The sequence below is a fragment of the Crocodylus siamensis genome, chromosome 6 (assembly GCF_052110815.1).
Source record: "Crocodylus siamensis isolate JL-2025a chromosome 6, ASM5211081v1, whole genome shotgun sequence".
Taxonomy (NCBI): domain Eukaryota; kingdom Metazoa; phylum Chordata; order Crocodylia; family Crocodylidae; genus Crocodylus; species Crocodylus siamensis.
In genome coordinates, this window is record NC_143400.1 from 95,868,474 (window position 1) to 95,886,443 (window position 17,970).

The 17,970-nt window shown below is 52.0% G+C and overlaps 1 protein-coding gene across 1 annotated transcript in view; it reads left to right on the forward strand.

The window, feature by feature from the left end:
- Positions 1 to 343: 343 nt before the first annotated feature.
- TPRG1 (tumor protein p63 regulated 1) overlaps positions 344 to 17,970 on the forward strand; it is a 58,090-nt gene continuing 40,463 nt past the window's right edge. Inside the window, exons 1-3 of the mRNA XM_090054145.1 lie at positions 344 to 526; positions 5,052 to 5,143; positions 17,592 to 17,768. Of these exons, the coding sequence (XP_089910271.1) occupies positions 344 to 526; positions 5,052 to 5,143; positions 17,592 to 17,768 (452 nt within the window). The remainder of the gene's footprint in view (positions 527 to 5,051; positions 5,144 to 17,591; positions 17,769 to 17,970) is intronic.

Here is a 17,970-nt window from a genome sequence, read left to right on the forward strand (position 1 = left end):
TACAGGGGGAAACGCATCTCCTTCTCAAAGGGAACCTCGTGAGACCGAGCTATTATTTGTAGAGCACTTTGAGATCTTTGCATGGAGAGTGCTGCTGAAGGGTCCGGCGATACTATCGTGTCCTGTCCCGTCTGTGCCATTAACAAGCGGAGCGGAGCGGTGTTTGGAAGGCCCGAAGCACAGAGAACAATAGTGGGTTTAAGCACGCGTTTGTTTTTGCCAAGTTTGGATGGCTGGCACACACTTGCGTTTCATTTAGCATTCATCTAAAGGATCCGATCAAACATTTTGGTGACTTTTCAAACGTTTGTTTTGCTTGGGGATTTTTTTCCAGGCTGTTGACATGTGGGAGGATGAAAACAACCAGGAGTTCGAGACAGAAGAACTGGAAGAGAAGCACGGTGGGGACATCCCTGAGCCCAGGCTGGCTACCGATGTGAAGGACCCTTCTGCATCTGCCTCATCTGCTTCTTACCCAAGGCCTCATGTCAAGCAGTTCATGGCAAGGAAATTTTTCGTGACCAGGGTAGGTAATCCCTGGCACCAGGTCACCCCCTTTGCTTGCAATTCTGCACTGAGGGTGGCTTTGGGCCTGGGTTGATGACACAGATGTGAACACATAACACAATTACCATTGGAGCCATTTGGATGGAGGGTGCTGCTAAAAGATCCAGCAATGCTATTATGTCCTGTCACTAGGAAGGGGAGGACATGCTAGAAAGCAGCCCTCCATGCAAAATCCACATGGATAACTGAGAAGCGTCTTAAAGAGGGATCTGTCTAAGCTGGGAATTTCCCTAAATTCCACTAATCAATGGCCAGGCTCCTTACAAAAATTTTTTACTGGTATAGTTAGCTCCTGCTTACAATGGGGATAAACCAGATCTTAGTTAGTCGAGGCTTGGGTTTTGCATTGCTGCAACTGTTTCTTCTGCCAGGCACAGGTGATTGGAGTGCCCAAAATAGATCTCCGCCCAAATTACTATAGTTAGTTTGCCCTGGATTTAGGACTCCGTTAAGGTTCAGGAGAAATGTCTGTAAGTTAGCATGCAGCGATGCAGAAAACCCCTTTCCCCCAGTGCCAGTTGCTACAAAATAGGACTGCACAATTTTCCTGTTAAATATATTGACCTGGCTGGTGTCTCCTGGCTGTTTGAGCTCACTGGTTGTATAAGCCTGGCTCTCCTGGAGATGTTGAGCAACTTGAGTTTCTCTGGCTTCAGTGGTAGCTAAAGTTGCTCTGCATCTCGACCGAGGCCTTTAATTTGTGCTTTTATCTAAAGCCAGGGCAGCGTGCTTTCCTGGAAGAAGAAAATAGCACCCGGGTGGACAACTTGGGGTCTGTTATGAATAGGATCATTGCTGATCCAAAGCAGTGCCTTGCAAAAGGAACTATGCTTAATCTCCACTGAGAAGGAATTTTTATGCTGCCTTCACATTACTTTCCACGAGCTATCGTCCCTCAAAGCCAAAAGGCTGGGGCATTGGAGGCGAGAAAATTATGTCTAAACTGAAATCTGAGCACATAAATGACAGGCAGATGAACAGGGCTAAGCCTATATGATCGGTTACTATTTAATTAACAGCTCCTTGTCACCTTTTTATAGCTTGCACTCTCTTGCAGGCAGCAGGACTCTAATAAGCAGGCTCTAAGCACCCTGTTACATGGTGAGATGCGTTTGACTCTTAAGACATCGGTTCAGATCTTGCCAACACGCGGTTTGCTGCAGGCTATCAGGTAACCCCACAGGGGTCTAGCTCCAATATCACGCTGCCCCCTGAGCATCTCTTTAGGCAGGAATCAAGGGGTGCCTAGAGCAAGTTTGTGCTGCCATCCTGAGCCCACATTTATTTCTGTGGCTGGATGTAGATGGTCACGGCCTCCCTAGTGCTAAGGCTATATTATCCTTTCCTTATTGAGGATGTGGTCCAGGCTTCCTGGAAATGAGTGGCAAGATTCCTATTGATTTCACTGGGCTTCAGCATTGACTCCTGGAAAGCTTGCTAAGACAGGCAAGGACTGACCACAGTGAGGCCAGTTAGTCTTACCTCGGTCCTGGGGAAGCTTTTTGAGAGCGTTATCCTGGCGCATGTCCATGAGGGGCCGGGGGGAGATGATGCTCAGGGGCAACCAGCACAGGTTCATCAGTGGCAGGTCCTATCAGACCAACCTGGTGGCCTCCTACGACCAGGTCACCACATCCTTAGCTGTAGGGGTAGCAGTGGACATCGTCTTCCTGGACTTTCAGAGGCCTTCGACACTGTCTCTCACCCCGTTCTCAGTAAGAAACTGGGGGCTGTGGTGTCGACCCCCCCACAGTCAGATGGGTCCCAACTGGCTGGAGGGCCGCACCCAGACAGCGGTGATGGACGGGGCATGCTCGCCCCAGAGGGATGTGGGCAGGGGGATCCCCAGGGCTCGGTCCTCGGGCCCGCACTGTTCAACATCTTCATCAGTGACTTGGACGAGGGGGTAAAAAGCACCTGCTCAAATCTGCTGATGATACTAAGATGTGGGGGACATGGGCATGCTAGGAGGGAGGAATAGGCTGCAATCAGACCTGGACAGGGTACAGGGGTGGGCGGATGAGAACAGGATGGGATTCAACACCGACAAATGCAAGGTGCTGCACCTGGGGAGGAAGAACCGGCACCATACCTACACGCTGGGGAACTCCCTACTCATCAGGGCAGAGGCAGAAGAGGATCTTGGAGTCATCACTGATGCCAAGATGAACATGGGCCAGCAGTGTGGGGACGCGGTCAGGAAGGCCAACCGCACCTTGTCCTGCATCCACAGATGCATCTCGAGCAGGTCCAGGGGGGTGATCCTCCCCCTCTGTGCGGCACTGGTCAGGCCACAGCGGGAGGACTGCATCCAGGTCTGGGCACCGCACTGCAGGGGGGATGTGGACATCATGGAGAGGGTCCAGAGGAGGCCACTTGCATGGTCAGGGGGCAGCAGGGCAGGCCCTACGGGGAGAGGCTACGGGACCTGAACCTGTTCAGCCTCCACAAGAGAAGGCTGAGGGGGATCCTGCGGCCTGTTACAACTAGTCGGGGGGGACCAGCAGGCACTGGGGGAGTCCCTGTTTCCCCAAGCACCGCCAGGAGTGACCAGGAATAACGGTCACAAGCCGGCAGAGGGCAGGTTTAGGTTAGACATCAGGAGGCGCCACTTCACGGTCAGGGCGGCTAGGGTCTGGAACCAACTTCCAAGAGAAGTGGTGCTGTCCCCTACCCTGGGGGGCTTTAAGAGGAGGCTGGATGTACACCTTGCTGGGATCGTTTGACCCCAGTACTCTTTCCTGCCATGGCAGGGGGTTGGACCCAGAGGGTTGTGATTGATGGCAGTCACTCATCGTGGTGCCCTGTGACCAGTGGGGTCCCTCAAGGCTCTGTCCTGGGACCCATCCTGCTCAACATCTTCATTAACGATGTGGACATTGGAGTTAGGAATGGACTGGCCAAGTTCGCCGATGACACCAAACTTTGGGGCAAAGCATCCACGCCAGAAGACAGGCGGGTGATCCAGGCTGACCTGGACAAGCTCAGCAAATGGGCGGACGAGAACCTGATGGTGTTTAACACCGATAAATGCAAGGTTCTCCACCTTGGGAGGAAAAACCTGCAGCACCCTTATAGGCTCGGCAGTGCTACGTTGCATAGCACTACAGATGAAAGGGACTTGGGGGTCATCACTGACCACAAGATGAACATGAGCCTCCAATGCGATGCTGCGGCTAGTAAAGCGACCAAAACGCTGGCGTGCATCCATAGATGCTTCTCGAGCAAATCCCGGGACGTCATTCTCCCCTTGTACTCGGCCTTGGTGAGGCCGCAGCTGGAGTCCTGCGTCCAGTTTTGGGCTCCACAATTCAAAAAGGATGTGGAGAAGCTTGAGAGAGTCCAGAGGAGAGCCACGCGCATGATCAGAGGTCAGGAAAACAGACCTTACGATGACAGGCTGAGAGCCATGGGACTCTTTAGCCTGGAAAAGCGCGGGCTCAGGGGTGATCTGATGGCCACCTATAAGTTTCTCAGGGGTGACCGCCGGGATCTGGGGAAACGTCTGTTCACCAGAGCGCCCCAAGGGATGACTAGGTCGAACGGTCACAAACTCCTGCAAGACCGTTTCAGGCTGGACATAAGGAAGAATTTCTTTACTGTCCGAGCCCCCAAGGTCTGGAACAGTCTGCCAGCGGAGGTGGTTCAAGCACCTACATTGAACACCTTCAAGAGTAAATTGGATGCTTATCTTGCTGGGACCCTGTGACCCCAGCTGACTTCCTGCCCTTTGGGCAGGGGGCTGGACTCGATGATCTCCCGAGGTCCCTTCCAGCCCTGATGTCTATGAAATCTATGAAATCTGCTCAGGTCCCTTCCAACCCAACCTACTATGAAATGCTACATACAAGCCCAAGTCATATTGGCCAGATTTGGATCTTGCTGATGGCAGTACTAATCTGAAGTCAGCAGAATTACACGCGCGTGCACACACAGAGGAATCAACTACAATGGCGCCGCAATTATCTAAATAATTGGGAAGCCGTTTCAGTGAACCACCTAACCTCCTCCATCTCAGGTGCCATCTTGGAGTCTCCCCACAAGAGCAGAGGAGCGGTGTGGCTGCTTTGTTAGCATTTGTTTTAGTTGGAGCAAGAACATCCTTGTTTGAATGATGCTCCATTTGCTCAGGATAGGCATCCCTGTCACCTCCTGGTGAACCTCGTCACAGCTGGGCAGCCAGGGTAGCCCGATTCATTTATTCATACCATGAACCCTGTCCTGGGAATATTTCTGTGTAATGAAGGCAAGCAGAGATGGGCTGAGTTGTTCTGGCTTCCAAATAAAACCTGCTTAGAAGCCGCGTTAAGAATAGGTTCTTTAGCACTGGGGTGTGGGATATGGTGCCTGCAGGTGTTAATTGGGTTTTATTTGAAGGAGTCACCTGTATGTGTTTGGCATCAGTTGGACAATTTACTGCATATAAAGGAAGCGTCGCCTGGGATTCCTGATTGCCGTGTTTATGATGATTCTCCCCTTTCTAGCCAGGAGCGTTTGACCAAGCCATAGAAGACATCAACACCCATGTCATTGAGAACGCAGGAGAAACCGCAGACAGCTTTTGGCTTCTGACTGAGTGAGTAGTCACAATGAGGCCTGGGCTGCTTCAGTTAAAGGCTGGTAGAAATGAAATGGTAATGGGAGAGGTGCAGTGTGTTGACATATCATGAAACTCTTATAGGCCACGTCTATACAGCCGACTTACGTGGCCTGACATCAGCATTTTCCAGCCTCCTGTATTGCCCTGCATTGGCTGCCTCTTGCAAGCAGTGCAGATGTGCATACATGGCACTCCACATGCTCTAACCATTGGGGGAAAGGGTGGGCGGGGTGGCACAAATCACTCAGTGCTGCTAATTAGTCCAGCTGCAGTCCCGCACGGCTGCTTCTAGTCGAGTCTACCAGGGCACTGTTACCATGCATGGGAAGTTCACATCCTAAATACAACCTTAGCATTTTGCTTTTGGAAATGAGTGTTTAGAAAAGTCACCCAGCTGCCAGACTTCTTACTGAAAGGGAAACTATGGGCAGAAGTTGTACGCATGGTAAAAAAAATCACCGGCATCTTCCAACTGAGTGATATAAGGAACTGCGTAGAGTTTCTTAACCTCAAGGACCCATTTGTTAATGCACTGTGAACCGCAGTGATGGCCAGTGCTATACGAGGGTGTCTTGTTAAATATGTGACCTAGCCTGGAGGGTAGAGTACTGGATTGCATGTCAACAGACCCGAGTTATCTTCCCACTTGTGCTACTGGCCAGCTCATTTCACCTCTCTCTTTCTCACTTTCCCCATGTGCAAAAGGCAGAGGAAGATGCTGGTCTCCTTCACAAAGAGCTTTGCAATGTGCTGATTAAACGTGCTAGATAAGAGCTCGGTGTCATTATTATGTAAGCGTTGAACTACAAAAGAAGAGAGACCATGTGAATTTGAATGAAACTGTTCAGTTCTGTAAAGAGGCGGTGTCAGGCGTGGGGAACTGGATTGTTGTTGGTCTTGCTTGTAGAGGTCTCTGTTAGCAATTTCTTTGTAAGCAATGATAAGCTTTGATGCTTTTTCTCTGCTGGAACTTGGCCATTGCCTCGCTGCTGCTGCCGCCGCTTTCTAGTTAAGGAGTTCCCAGCAGTTGGCAAATGACAGCTCCTCAGGCTCACAAGTTGCTTGAGTCTATACTTAGGCATCTTTGCAGGCAGCAAAGACCTCTGGTTTTAGCAGAGACCAGAATCACATTTAATGCTGCTTCTGACCTTTCTGAGGCCTCTCATAGCCATTTCCAAAGTGCAGGGGTAGGCCCTGATGGGGCTGGGGATATGTAGGAGCCTTGGCAACTATTGCATGCTCAGCAACAACTCCTGCAGAGCATCAAGTGTCAAGCCCTCTCCTAGGGAGAGAAGGCTTATTTGCTAAGACCTTGCATGTTATCCACGGGTGCTTGCTCAGAGACCTGGGAACTTCTGTTTCCACCCAAGAATGGGAAAGGAGGATGTTATGCCAGATTCAGACCTGGTATGACTGAATGCAGCTGCTAGGATCTCAAGGGAATGGTTCCCGGATACTCCATCTTCCCATCGTCTTCCTGGTAGATACTAGAATGGCTTGCTTGGCTGATGCAATTTATTTTCTTCCCATCTCTCACTTGCTGCATAAGGGGAAGGACATTTAATGGGGGGAGAATAATCTAGGGTAAGAACAGTCATGAAACATTTACTCCAGGGCAGGGGACAAGGCTGAGATCTGTAGCTATTTTCTGCAGTGGATTTCACTCCTGGAGCTGGATTTGAACCTATGATTTCTAGGGATGCGAGTTGGGGGAGATAGCAGGTTCCACAGCAGCTTCCTGGTCAGGCCAGGCACATGAGCAGCAGTTTCTTAGTACACTCTTTGTGATAGGTGTTAGTATAGGAGTGGGCAAAATATGGCCCATGGACTGGATCTGGCCGACTAAGGTATTTTATTGGGGCCACGGCAGTTCCCTTGGCCAAGGTGCAGGGGGGCAGACCAGGCTGTGAAGCATGCAGCTGGTCCCGCTGCCCCCGGGCATGCAGCAGTGCAGTGGCCAGACTTGCTTTTTGGCAGCCCCTGCAGCAGTGGCTTCTTCCAGCTGTTCCTGCCAGTCTCTACCGTTGCCATCAGACCTGGCCCTACTACCCAGGCACCTCGACCCATCCACCCTGCACCCACTGCCAGGGCTGCCAGATGGAGTGGGAAGTTGGGGTCTCCATGGAAACCAGCTTGGGACCCCACGGGCAAGGTGTGCTTGGCAGGGATGGGGCCACGGACAGGCAGGAAGCAGCATCCAGGACTGGGACGGGCAGGTGAGGGCAAGATCATGGGGTGATGGTGGCATGGGGCCAGAGCCTGGAGCAGAGTCATGATCTGATGCCTGCACGTCCCTGTAATGGGCATCATATCACGATCTCAGCCCTGGCCATGCCTGCCCCAGCTCCCTCCTGCATGCCACCCCCTGCCCGCCCACCCACAGCCCCATACCATCCACCCAGCCAAGCGTTCCCTGCTCGCATGTGTCCCAAGCCAGTCCCTATTGCTGGGGCTGGGTGGTGACAATGTGGGGCTGGGCCCCGGGCCAGTTTTGGTGAGCTCCTTTGGGCCAGGGGGACAGGTGCTGACCCAGTGTAGCAAATGTGCATCCTTAGAGTGATTGTGATGCCCCCGATACTCAGCCCTTGCCAACCTGGTTTGCCTTGGGGCCATCCCCCCTTTACTCACCTGCCATGCCTTGCTGTTATTCATTGCTAATAAAAGGGAGGCTGCCCAGGGCTTTCTCAGCCTAGTCTTACTCTTGGACCACAGGTGCTCATAACCATTGCCTTAAGGTATAGTTTTGTGGGCTCCATCCTCCGCAATACCCACTCCCAAGCCTTGTGGGTGATCTGCTGACATACACCTTTCATGGGATGTGTCCTCAGCCCTCACTTTTTCTGGCCTCCAGACCTCATGTGCTCTCCATCCTTACTGACATACTTCCCTCTCTCTGGACTTGGGCCCTTTGGCCCCATCCTTTGCCCTCTGACAGGCCCCAGACACTGGAGCTTCCTTTGATGCACCACCCTGGGCACTGGGCCCTCCTGGTCTCCCCCAGGAACTGGACCTTCTCCCGACCTTCTTCTGTTTCTCACTCTCCAGTCAAGTGACTACTCCAGACAGCAGAGACCTTGTCCTGGGAATCGTGGTCAAGCAGACTTTACATGGCCAAAAGAGCAGAGAGATAACATGAAAGGCTTTTTCATCAGCATGGACAAACCTCTTTATAACTGCACCCTGCAGGATGGTGGGATAAGGTCCCTGGTGCTTCTTCTCTGCTTCAACCTCCAGGTTGTCAGGGCAGTACTTGTCCCTTGCATTAACTTCATGGGCTTGATGACAAATCCCCCTGCTTTCCCACCTACCACCAGCTCCCTTCACCCCTTCATTTAGGGAAGAATCCAGTTCCTTTGCGTTCCAGTAGAGGCTGAAACCAGGACTGTACCCCTATAGCGCTGGGCGCTGTTCACACAAGTCTGTCTTTTTTCCAGAGAGCTCATAATCCAAATGGACATGAACAGGGATGGAAGGAAGTGGCTTTTATTTCCATTTTATAGCCTGGGTGCAGTGGCACGGGGGGCAGTTTGCACCCGCAGGGTGTCTCTAGCAGAGCTGAAAACAGAGCTCATGTCTCCTGAGTCTCTCAGACTTCAGACAGGCCTTTCTCCTTCCCTGGGATATTCACATTCCCATCTCTTTCTTTGCTCTTGTCCATCCTCATCCTCTAATGGTGAGGGGGAGTTACAGGACTAAATTAAACAGCCCGAGAAGAATCTGTATCTCGTTCGCAGAGGTTGGGCTGGCAGGTAGCAGCCCTGGGGCAATGTTCCATATTCTGAAACCTCCAGCGTATTGGTAACTACAGAGAAATTACCTTCTAATGACTGGGTAAATACTGCCGCGGCTGTATAATTACATGGCAAATACAGCAAATTGCTTAGCCTAATGATAGGCTAACTCCACTGGAAACAATGGTAAGTGCATGGTTTCTTGCAGTAATGATAGCATGCTGTGGTCATATGATGCGGTTGGTAAGGAGGTTGTCAGGTCTGGCTGCATTCTCCCTGAGCTGGTACGGTTGGCATGAGCACGCTGGTTCAGAAGGGGATGCCCTGGGTTTTAGTCCCTCCAGGAGCCTGCTATATTTTTAAACTGCCCAAACTATCCAGGGAGAGTCACTTAGACCAAGCATGATGTGATTTGCTGAAGCCGAGCATGGCACGGAGAATGTCCAACTCATGCGTTATGGTGGGATATTGCCACGCGCCAGCTCCAGCATCCCGGTGCTGCTTGGGAAGATGCATCAGGGAGTACTTTTAAGTGAGTAGCAGGACCATGAGTTGCATGACAGTTAAAGGCATGTGGCCAGCATTCGTTATAAATAGTGACTGTGTCTCTTGGGTGCCCAAATCACTGAAGCATTTTTGGAAGTTTTTGCTTTCTTCCTTTCTGTGTCATTTCTGTTGAGGGTTTGGTGTCTTAGCCCGCCTGCTCAGCATTCAGAGTTTGGCTACTGACCATAATTACCCCCAAGCAGCCAGAAATATTGCTGGCATTTGTTTCTGAAATGGGCCTTGACTAGATTCGGTCCCCACAGGCGAGGAGAGCGGAAGAACCTGGGTGGAAGAGCCAGGGTCACGACCATGCATCTCACCCTCCTGGAGATGAGGCTGAACAACGCTCCTCTTCATCCCGTTTGGTCTGAGCACTGAGGCGTGTCTCCTAGCCAGGCTTTCTCTGCTGCATTGTCCTAGTCTCCCTTTAATTAGCTTGGACTGTTTCTTATGCCTGAAACAGGCACTTGTGATGACTAATGAGCTCTCTCTTCTTAACCCTTCGGCCCCTGCTTCTGCTCTGCACTCCCACCCAGGCATTTTCACTTCCCTTCATCTGTCTGCAAGATCTCTGCCTCAATCAGTCAACTGTCTGCATAAGACATTGGACTCTGCAGCCTCCTCTTTTCTCCCGAGCGTTGCTGCAGGAGTTTGGTCATCACACGGCTCAAGGGAGCATGGACTCCGCTCTTTATCTTAGCCTCATCTGGGTGGTTGCTTTGTGACCGTGTGTCATGCACTTCTCAGTGCATCTCCTCGGCTGTGGAGGCACCACATTTGGCCCATCAGAATTGCCCCAAAGACGGCAGCCCTGCTCCCAAACCAAGCCCCGGGGGCCCTGCCATGTGCTCCTCACTCACCACGTTTCAAAGACAACCTCTCGCCTTTCCCCGTCTGTGATGCTGAGCAGCGTGTGATGCATCCTGTCTCCCTCTCCTGTCCCCACAGCAGGCAGGCAGTTGGTTGAAGGCCATGCCACAGGTCTGGTTGCCCCCAGAAAGTTGGGCAACCATCCCTCCAGCAGCCTGCCATGCCAAAGGTCCCTCTACGATCTCCCCAGTAATGACTGGCAGCTGTTAGGAGTCTCCAGAAGTGCTTTTCAGCCAGGATAAAACACCCCTTGGTATTTGAAAGCTGTTTCCTGCAATACAGGCATGGAGTAGTTTCACTGCTCGGGGCCTCTGGAGCCCAGACTAGCCTGTTATGATGGGGTTGTGCATGTTGCTACCTTATTCCTTCACTGTCTCAGGTGTGCCGGGACTGGAGTGCATCACTGTCTCAGGCGTGCTGGGCATGGCCTGTTGCATAGCTCTCCATGCTTGCAACATGCAAAGGTGGTGAGGCTGGGCGAGCTGAGTGGCGGGTGCCCTGTGTGCCATGGGACGGCATGGAGCCAGCCTAGCATCTGTACCTCATTGCCCTCAAAGCCCCTGAATGGGTCCTTGTGGCCACAGACTGGAGTCTGGCTGCAGAGCATGTGCCAAATGCAGTCCTTTGGGGACTTAGGCAGATGGGCACTGCAACCCTTCCTACCTCCCTGACTCCTCAGCCTTGCAAGGTGCAGCGCTGATGGAGGGGAGGGTCTTTCCCAAGGTAAGAGTGCAATGCAAGGGGCCTCATTGCATGCATCAATAGCCGCCCCTGCCGCACACCAGTCAACGTTACCTGGTGTGGCAGTCATGACCCGTCACACATGCAGACATCCTTTGTGCACTAGGTACAACCAGCTGGACTCTGCCCTCACATGTGTATTGCAAAGCCCAGCTGGGCTTTTTCTGAGCTCAGTGACCCTTTTTTGGACATCATCAGGTAGCTGACTTAGCCTTTCTGTGCCTCTTCAGTGTGATGTGTGGATGCAGCTGAGCTGTGGACCTCTAATGAACAAGGAGCAATGGGCTCAAGTTGCAGGAATGGGGGTTTAGGTTGGACAGTAGGAGAAACTTTCTCCCTAGGAGGGTGGTGAAGCACTGGACCAGGTTACCCAGAGAGGTGGTGCAGTCTTCATCCTTGCAGGTTGCTAAGACCTGACTAGACCAAGCCTTGACTGGGATGATGTAGCGGGGGCTGGTCCTGCTTTGAGCAGTGGGTTGGACTAGATGTGACCTCCTGAAGTCCCTGCCAACCTGAATTTTCTATGATTTTATGATCTCTTGTGTCTGTATCTATGGGGTGCTTGCCTTCTCACTTGTTCTTGGCTTCTAACTTTTGTGTGGGACTTACCCCTACAGAGGTCCTCAAACATTGCTCCCATTCTCCAGACACCCCCATCAGCTCCCACTTCAGTCTCATCTCCTCCTGCTCTTTCTACCTCTCCAGCCCAAGGACCAGCACACTGGCTTGCTGCTGCTTTGGCATCTAAAAGCTCAGTCTGAAGTTTCCTGAGTACATTTGGATGCTGGTATCTGATAGCTTTGGATGGGCCTGGGCGACATCCAGGAAATGCATGCTTTGTTTTCCAGCATGCATTTGAGCTGGCCCGTGGCTCAGAAAACAGTTTCGTAGTTTCTAGTTTCATAGTTTCTAGGGTCAGAAGGGACCTGAACAGATCATCTAGTCCGACCCCCTGCCATGGCAGGAAAGAGTACTGGGGTCAAACGACCCCGGCAAGATGTTCATCTAACCTTCTCTTAAACACCCCCCAGGGTAGGAGCCTGCACCACTTCTCTTGGAAGTTGGCCCCAGACCCTAGCCGCCCTGACTGTGAAGTCGTGCCTCCTGATATCTAGCCTAAACCTCCCCTCTGCCAGCTTGTGACTGTTATTCCTGGTCACTCCTGGCGGCGCTCGGGGGAACAGGGACTCCCCCAGTGCCTGCTGGTCCCCCCTGACTAGTTTGTAACAGGCCACAAGATCCCCCTCGGCCTTCTCTTGTGGAGGCTGAACAGGTTCAGGTCCCGTCGCCTCTCCTCGTCGGGCCTGCCCTGCTGCCTCTGACCATGCGAGTGGCCTCCTCTGGACCCTCTCCATGTTGTCCACATCCCTCCTGAAGTGCGGCGCCCAGAACTGGACGCAGTCCTCCAGCTGTGGCCTGACCAGTGCCGCATAGAGGGGGAGGATCACCTCCCCGGACCTGCTCGAGATGCATCTGTGGATGCACGACAAGGTGCGGTCGGCCTTCCTGACCGCGTCCCCACACTGCCGCCCGTGTTCATCTCGGAGTCAATGATGACTCCACGATCCTTTTCTGCCTCTGCCCTGATGAGAAGGGAGTTCCGCAGCCTGTAGGTCTGGTGCTGGCTCTTCCTCCCCGGGTGCAGCACCTTGCACTTGTCAGTGTTGAATCCCATCCTGTTCTCATCCGGCCACCCCTGTAACCTGTCTAGGTCCAATTGCAGCCTGTTCCTCCCTTCCAGTGTGCCCACATCCCCCCACATCTTAGTGTCATCAGCAAATTTAAACAGGTGCTTTTTACCCCCTCATCCAAATCGCTGATGAAGATGTTGAACTGTGCGGGCCCGAGGACCGAGCCCTGGGGGACCCCACTGCCCACGTCCCTCCAGATTGAGAAGGACCCATCCACTACCACCCTCTGGGTGCGGCCCTCCAGCCAGTTGGCGACCCATCTGACTGTGTGGGTGTCTACACCACAACCCCCCAGTTTTTTAATGAGAACGGGGTGAGAGACAGTGTCGAAGGCCTCCCGAAAGTCCAGGAAGACGATGTCCACTGCTACCCCTGCCTGTAATGACCTGGTGATCTGATCGTAAAAGGCCACCAGGTTGGTCTGTCAGGACCTGCCACTGATGAACCGGTGCTGGTTGCCCCTAAGCATGCAGTCTCCTGCTGGCCCCTCCTGGATGTGTGCCCGCATAATTTTCTTGAACACCTTGCCTAGGATCGAGGTGAGACTAACCGGCCTGTAGTTTCCCGGGTCCTCCTTCCTGCCTTTTTTGAAGATGGGGACCACATTGGCCCTCTTCCAGTCCTCTGGCACCTCACCAAAGCACCACGAGTGCTCGTACAGCCGTGCCAGGGGTCTTGCAATGACCTCGGCCAGTTCCTTTAGGACTCTAGGGTGGAGATCATCCGGGCCGGCTGACTTGAATACGTCCAACCCCTCCAGAAGCTCCCTGACTAAATCCTCGCTAACCCGTGGCCCAGGTGTGCCTCCCCCGGGGCCCGAGGGGGGCCCAGCAAGGAGGTGGCTGTTCTGGTCCCTACTTAGGAAGATGGAGGCTGGACTCGATGATCTCCCAAGGTCCCTTCCAGCCCTGATGTCTATGAAATCGTTAAACATGTTAGCTTTGCCGTCTGGTGTGATCACCAAATTTCCCAACGCGTCCTGCAAGGGCCCCACATTACCCGGGACCTTCTTTTTACCCCCTACGTATTTAAAAAGGGACTTCTTATTGTCCTTAATCTGGGAAGCTAGTCCCAGTCCCATCTCTGCCTTGGCCTTCCTAACTACCCCCCTACATCCCCGAGCAACTGCAGAATAGCCCTCCCTGGTGATGACCCCTTCTTTCCATTGGGTGTAAGCCTCCTTTTTAGCAAGGAGACATTCCCGGATGCTTTCGGTGAGCCACGGAGGCTTGTGTGCTCTCCTGCTTCTTTTGATCCTTGTTGGGATTACCTTCCTTTGGGCTTGGAGGGTCGTCTCCTTAAGGAGCGACCGCTCTCCTTGGACACCCGGCTCCCCTCCCCTCTGGGACCTCAGCGCTTCTCCAACTATCCTCCTTAGCTCGTTGAAGTCTGCCCTCCTAAAATCTAGGGCTGCTGCCTTGCTGCATGCCTTTGCCACCTTGTGCTGGATGGTGAATCCCAGCAGGCGATGATCGCTGTCGCCCAGGCGGTCGAGCACCCGCTGCCCCCTCACCAGGCCATCACCCGTGGCCAGCACCAGGTCCAACAAGGCGTCTCCCCGGTGGGGCTGTGCACCTCCTGGGTTCGATGGAGGTCCTGCACTCTGGCCAAGAACCGACGTGAGCGGTCAGACCTGGCTGACTGCTCTTCCCAGCAGATGTCCGGGAAGTTCAGGTCCCCCGTGACCACCACATCCTTAGCCTTCACTGCCTCTGTGAGCTGACCCAAGAAATCCTGGTCAAGCTCCTCTCCCTGGTTGGGAAGTCTGTAGTAGACCCCCACCGTTAAGTCTCTTACTTTCCACATGAGCTTCCTGTGATGCAAAATATGTGGCTGCCCTGCTTGGATAATACCTGGTCTTTATTAGGTAGCATCCCAAGGCAGACACACATGAAGGGAAAGGCATCGTATACAGTAACAGCATAGGTCTGCAGAGGCTTTAAGGCCAGAAAGCACCACTCCTACACAGCAGATGCCAGTGCCACCCCCCCCCCCCGCCAAATAATGGCTGCAGTGGATTGAATCACCTGTTGTTGAGCTCGCGCATCTCTTTCCAAAAGCCCTCCAGTTTTGTCTTCATAGCGTGAAGTGCTGGTGAATCTATCACGGACCTACTTAAGTTGATCAATGATAGGTTTACAAAGAATGAGTCTCATTTCCGGTTTGAATTTGCTTAGCTTTTTAACTTCCAGGCACTGGGTCTGGTGGTGCTATAGTATGCTAAGTTACAGAGCCCTTTCGAGTCTAATGCCATCTCCCACTGGATCCCAACTGCAGATGCTTCCTCAGCCTGACGAAGGGTGTTTGTGCCCAAAAGCTTGCAGTTTTCCAACTGTTTGACTTGGTCCAATAAAAGATAGCAGATTTACCCAAAGAACCTGGTCTGCCAATCCCCCACTGGGGGTATTTATGTCTCTTCTGAGATCAAGTCACCTGGCAGCCTTCTCTTCAGTAAGCAAAATACATTGACCTCCTAAGCCTCTCTCTGAAAGACCTTGAATCAAAGAATTCATTACATTGGATCAATTGCCTGCTCAGAGTAGCTTCTGCCCATGATCTGTGACCGCTGTCTGATGCTGAACTCTGTTTTAAAGACTAGTCCTAATACAGGATCAGTTATTTTCTAGCCAAAATGCATCTGAATCCATTCTGCTGATTGCCCTGGATGAGCCGACAACCTCAGCTGACTGCGGAGGTTATCTGCCGTCAGCAGAGCTCCTGAAAGTCCAAGGAGCAGAGACTTGGGGCCTGAAGGGGATTTTCTGCGTGTTCACAGTTGTTCACATCAGAGCCCAGTCCCCGAGCCTGCGTCTTTGATGCTTGGAGAGTTGGTTTCATTCAGGGATAGCGGGAGGCAAGGGATCCTGATTCAGTAAGTGCAGCTACATGCTTCTCATCCAGCACGCTTCTGGCTGCAGCCTCCTGTTACTTGTTCACCATTGCCCTCCCGTGGCAATGTGGGGGATTTTGCCTCAGCCGTTGAATTTTCTTTTCAGTTTTAAACCTGGGATAATCACGATGCTGAGCTGATGTGTTCTTGTGGTATCCCTTAGCTGGATGTCTATGAGTCAAAGCTTTAATTTGCACTGGAAAAAAGAATCCCTCCACAACATGAAATCCATGATGCCCAGGGTGGTTTGAAGCACAACTTTCCCCGTGCCCTTCTGCACCTTGCCTAACATGTGCCTAACTGCCTGCTGTGCTGTGCGCTTGCAGAGCGCTGTCTGTCTGCCATGTCGGCTGTGGGGTTTTGAAGTATTTTCTATGCACGTAGGATGCACCAGCTGCCTGCTGCACCTCTCTCTCTTCATTAGCAAAGCCATCGCCTTCACTCAGCACGTGCATCCTTTTTAACAAAGGCTTTGAATTGTTTTGGCAAGCTGACTTTTTTTTTTTTAAGGGATAGTTCATTCCAGTCACACGCCTCTCTTTTGTTTGGGCAGACGAAATCAAGTTTTTATTGAGCTGTCTGGACTCAGCTGATCCCATCTTGGGACACAGATTCTTCAACGAAGGTTTATTAAATGGGCATAGAGATTTTCCCTGGTTCGCATACGACGATCAGCAGGGAAGTGCTGTAGACCCAGGCACTTTTCTGCGAGGCTTTAAAGTGGTGGTTCTCAACCTTTGTAGACTCAAGGCCCCCCTTGGAAAATGCCAGCTCTGAGCTTTCACTCATTTAGATTTCCTTTACTGTGGAAAAATACTAGAGCAGGCTTTCTGTTGCAAAGGACTGGGAAAACCACAGCACCCTGTTGAGAATCGCTGCTTTAAAGAAAAGCAAAAGGAGGGGGGAAACGGAGCCTCTTAGCACTGCCAGTCATGGACACAAGGGGCACGTCTGCACATGCATTTAAGTGCACCTAAACTTAATGCACATTAGCTTAATGCACATTGAGCAGGTTTAGGCAGGTACCTACACATGCAGGTGTTAAAGCACATTAACTCCTGCAAGACCGTTTCAGGCTGGACATAAGGAAGAATTTCTTTACTGTCCGAGCCCCCAAGGTCTGGAGCAGTCTGCCAGCGGAGGTGGTTCAAGCCCCTACATTGAACACCTTCAAGAGTAAATTGGATGCTTATCTTGCTGGGATCCTATGACCCCAGCTGACTTCCTGCCCTTTGGGCAGGGGGCTGGACTCGATGATCTCCCGAGGTCCCTTCCAGCCCTAATGTCTATGAAATCTATGAAACACTGGGTGTGGATTGACATGAGATTAAAGTTAGTCCCAAGTCAGTCCACACACATGGCATTAATGCGCTTTAACGTGTCTATACATGTGTTTAATGTAGGTATTGGATTTAGTGCATTTGCAGGTATCAAATTGGGGTACGATTAGCCTAAATTCACCATTTTTAATGTGCATTCAGGGTGCGTGTGTGTAGACATGTGTCCTTAATGCACATTAACTTAGGTTAATGCGAATTAAAGTGTCACAGAACTTCTTTTGGTAAAGGCCAGTGGACCAATTCAGCAGGTCATGAAGTGATTTACACCTCTGCTTCATTGGGCTTCCAAGTGAGGCAGAAGACTGCTGCTGTTTTAACTAATTATTATTTCCAAGCAGGGAATGAAGCTCTTTCCCACATGAGAAAAGTCTTACAGCAGCAAATGGGGTTGGATACAAAGGGATATACAGAAGGTGCTCTAAAAAGCTGTGGGACTCTTCACTGAGAGGCACTGGGGTGGACATGTCTGGGCCATTTGAGATGTCTCTGGTGGGTGTTTATGCCGATGTGGGTTGAACTCCTTCTCTGAGACTCAGTCCTCTATGGTGGAAACGTTTTGCTGTTCCCAAGAGGACCGCAGGGCTGATGTCTGGTAACTCTCCACGCTGTCCCCAGGGTGGATCACTGGAACAACGAGAAGGAGCGGATCGTGGTGATCACGGACTCTGCTCTCCTGGTCTGCAAATATGACTTCATCATGCTCAGCTGCCTCCAGGTGCAGCGCATCCCTCTCAGCCACGTTGCCCGCATCTGCATCGGCCAGTTCACCTTCCCCGAGAGGTCTCTGAGCAAGTGAGTACCCGTGGCAGCCAGGAAAGGGGCTTTGCTGAGTCCAAAGCTGCTGCTTCCATGGCATTTCCTTTTCTATTCTAGCATCTCTTCAGGGCACAGACTCTCTGCGGGTGCATCCGTACTGTTGCTACAGCTGCTTCCAACCCATCCATATTGCAAAGCCCTTTGTTTGCTCCCCGGTGTCCTGCTGAGTGTCGGGCTC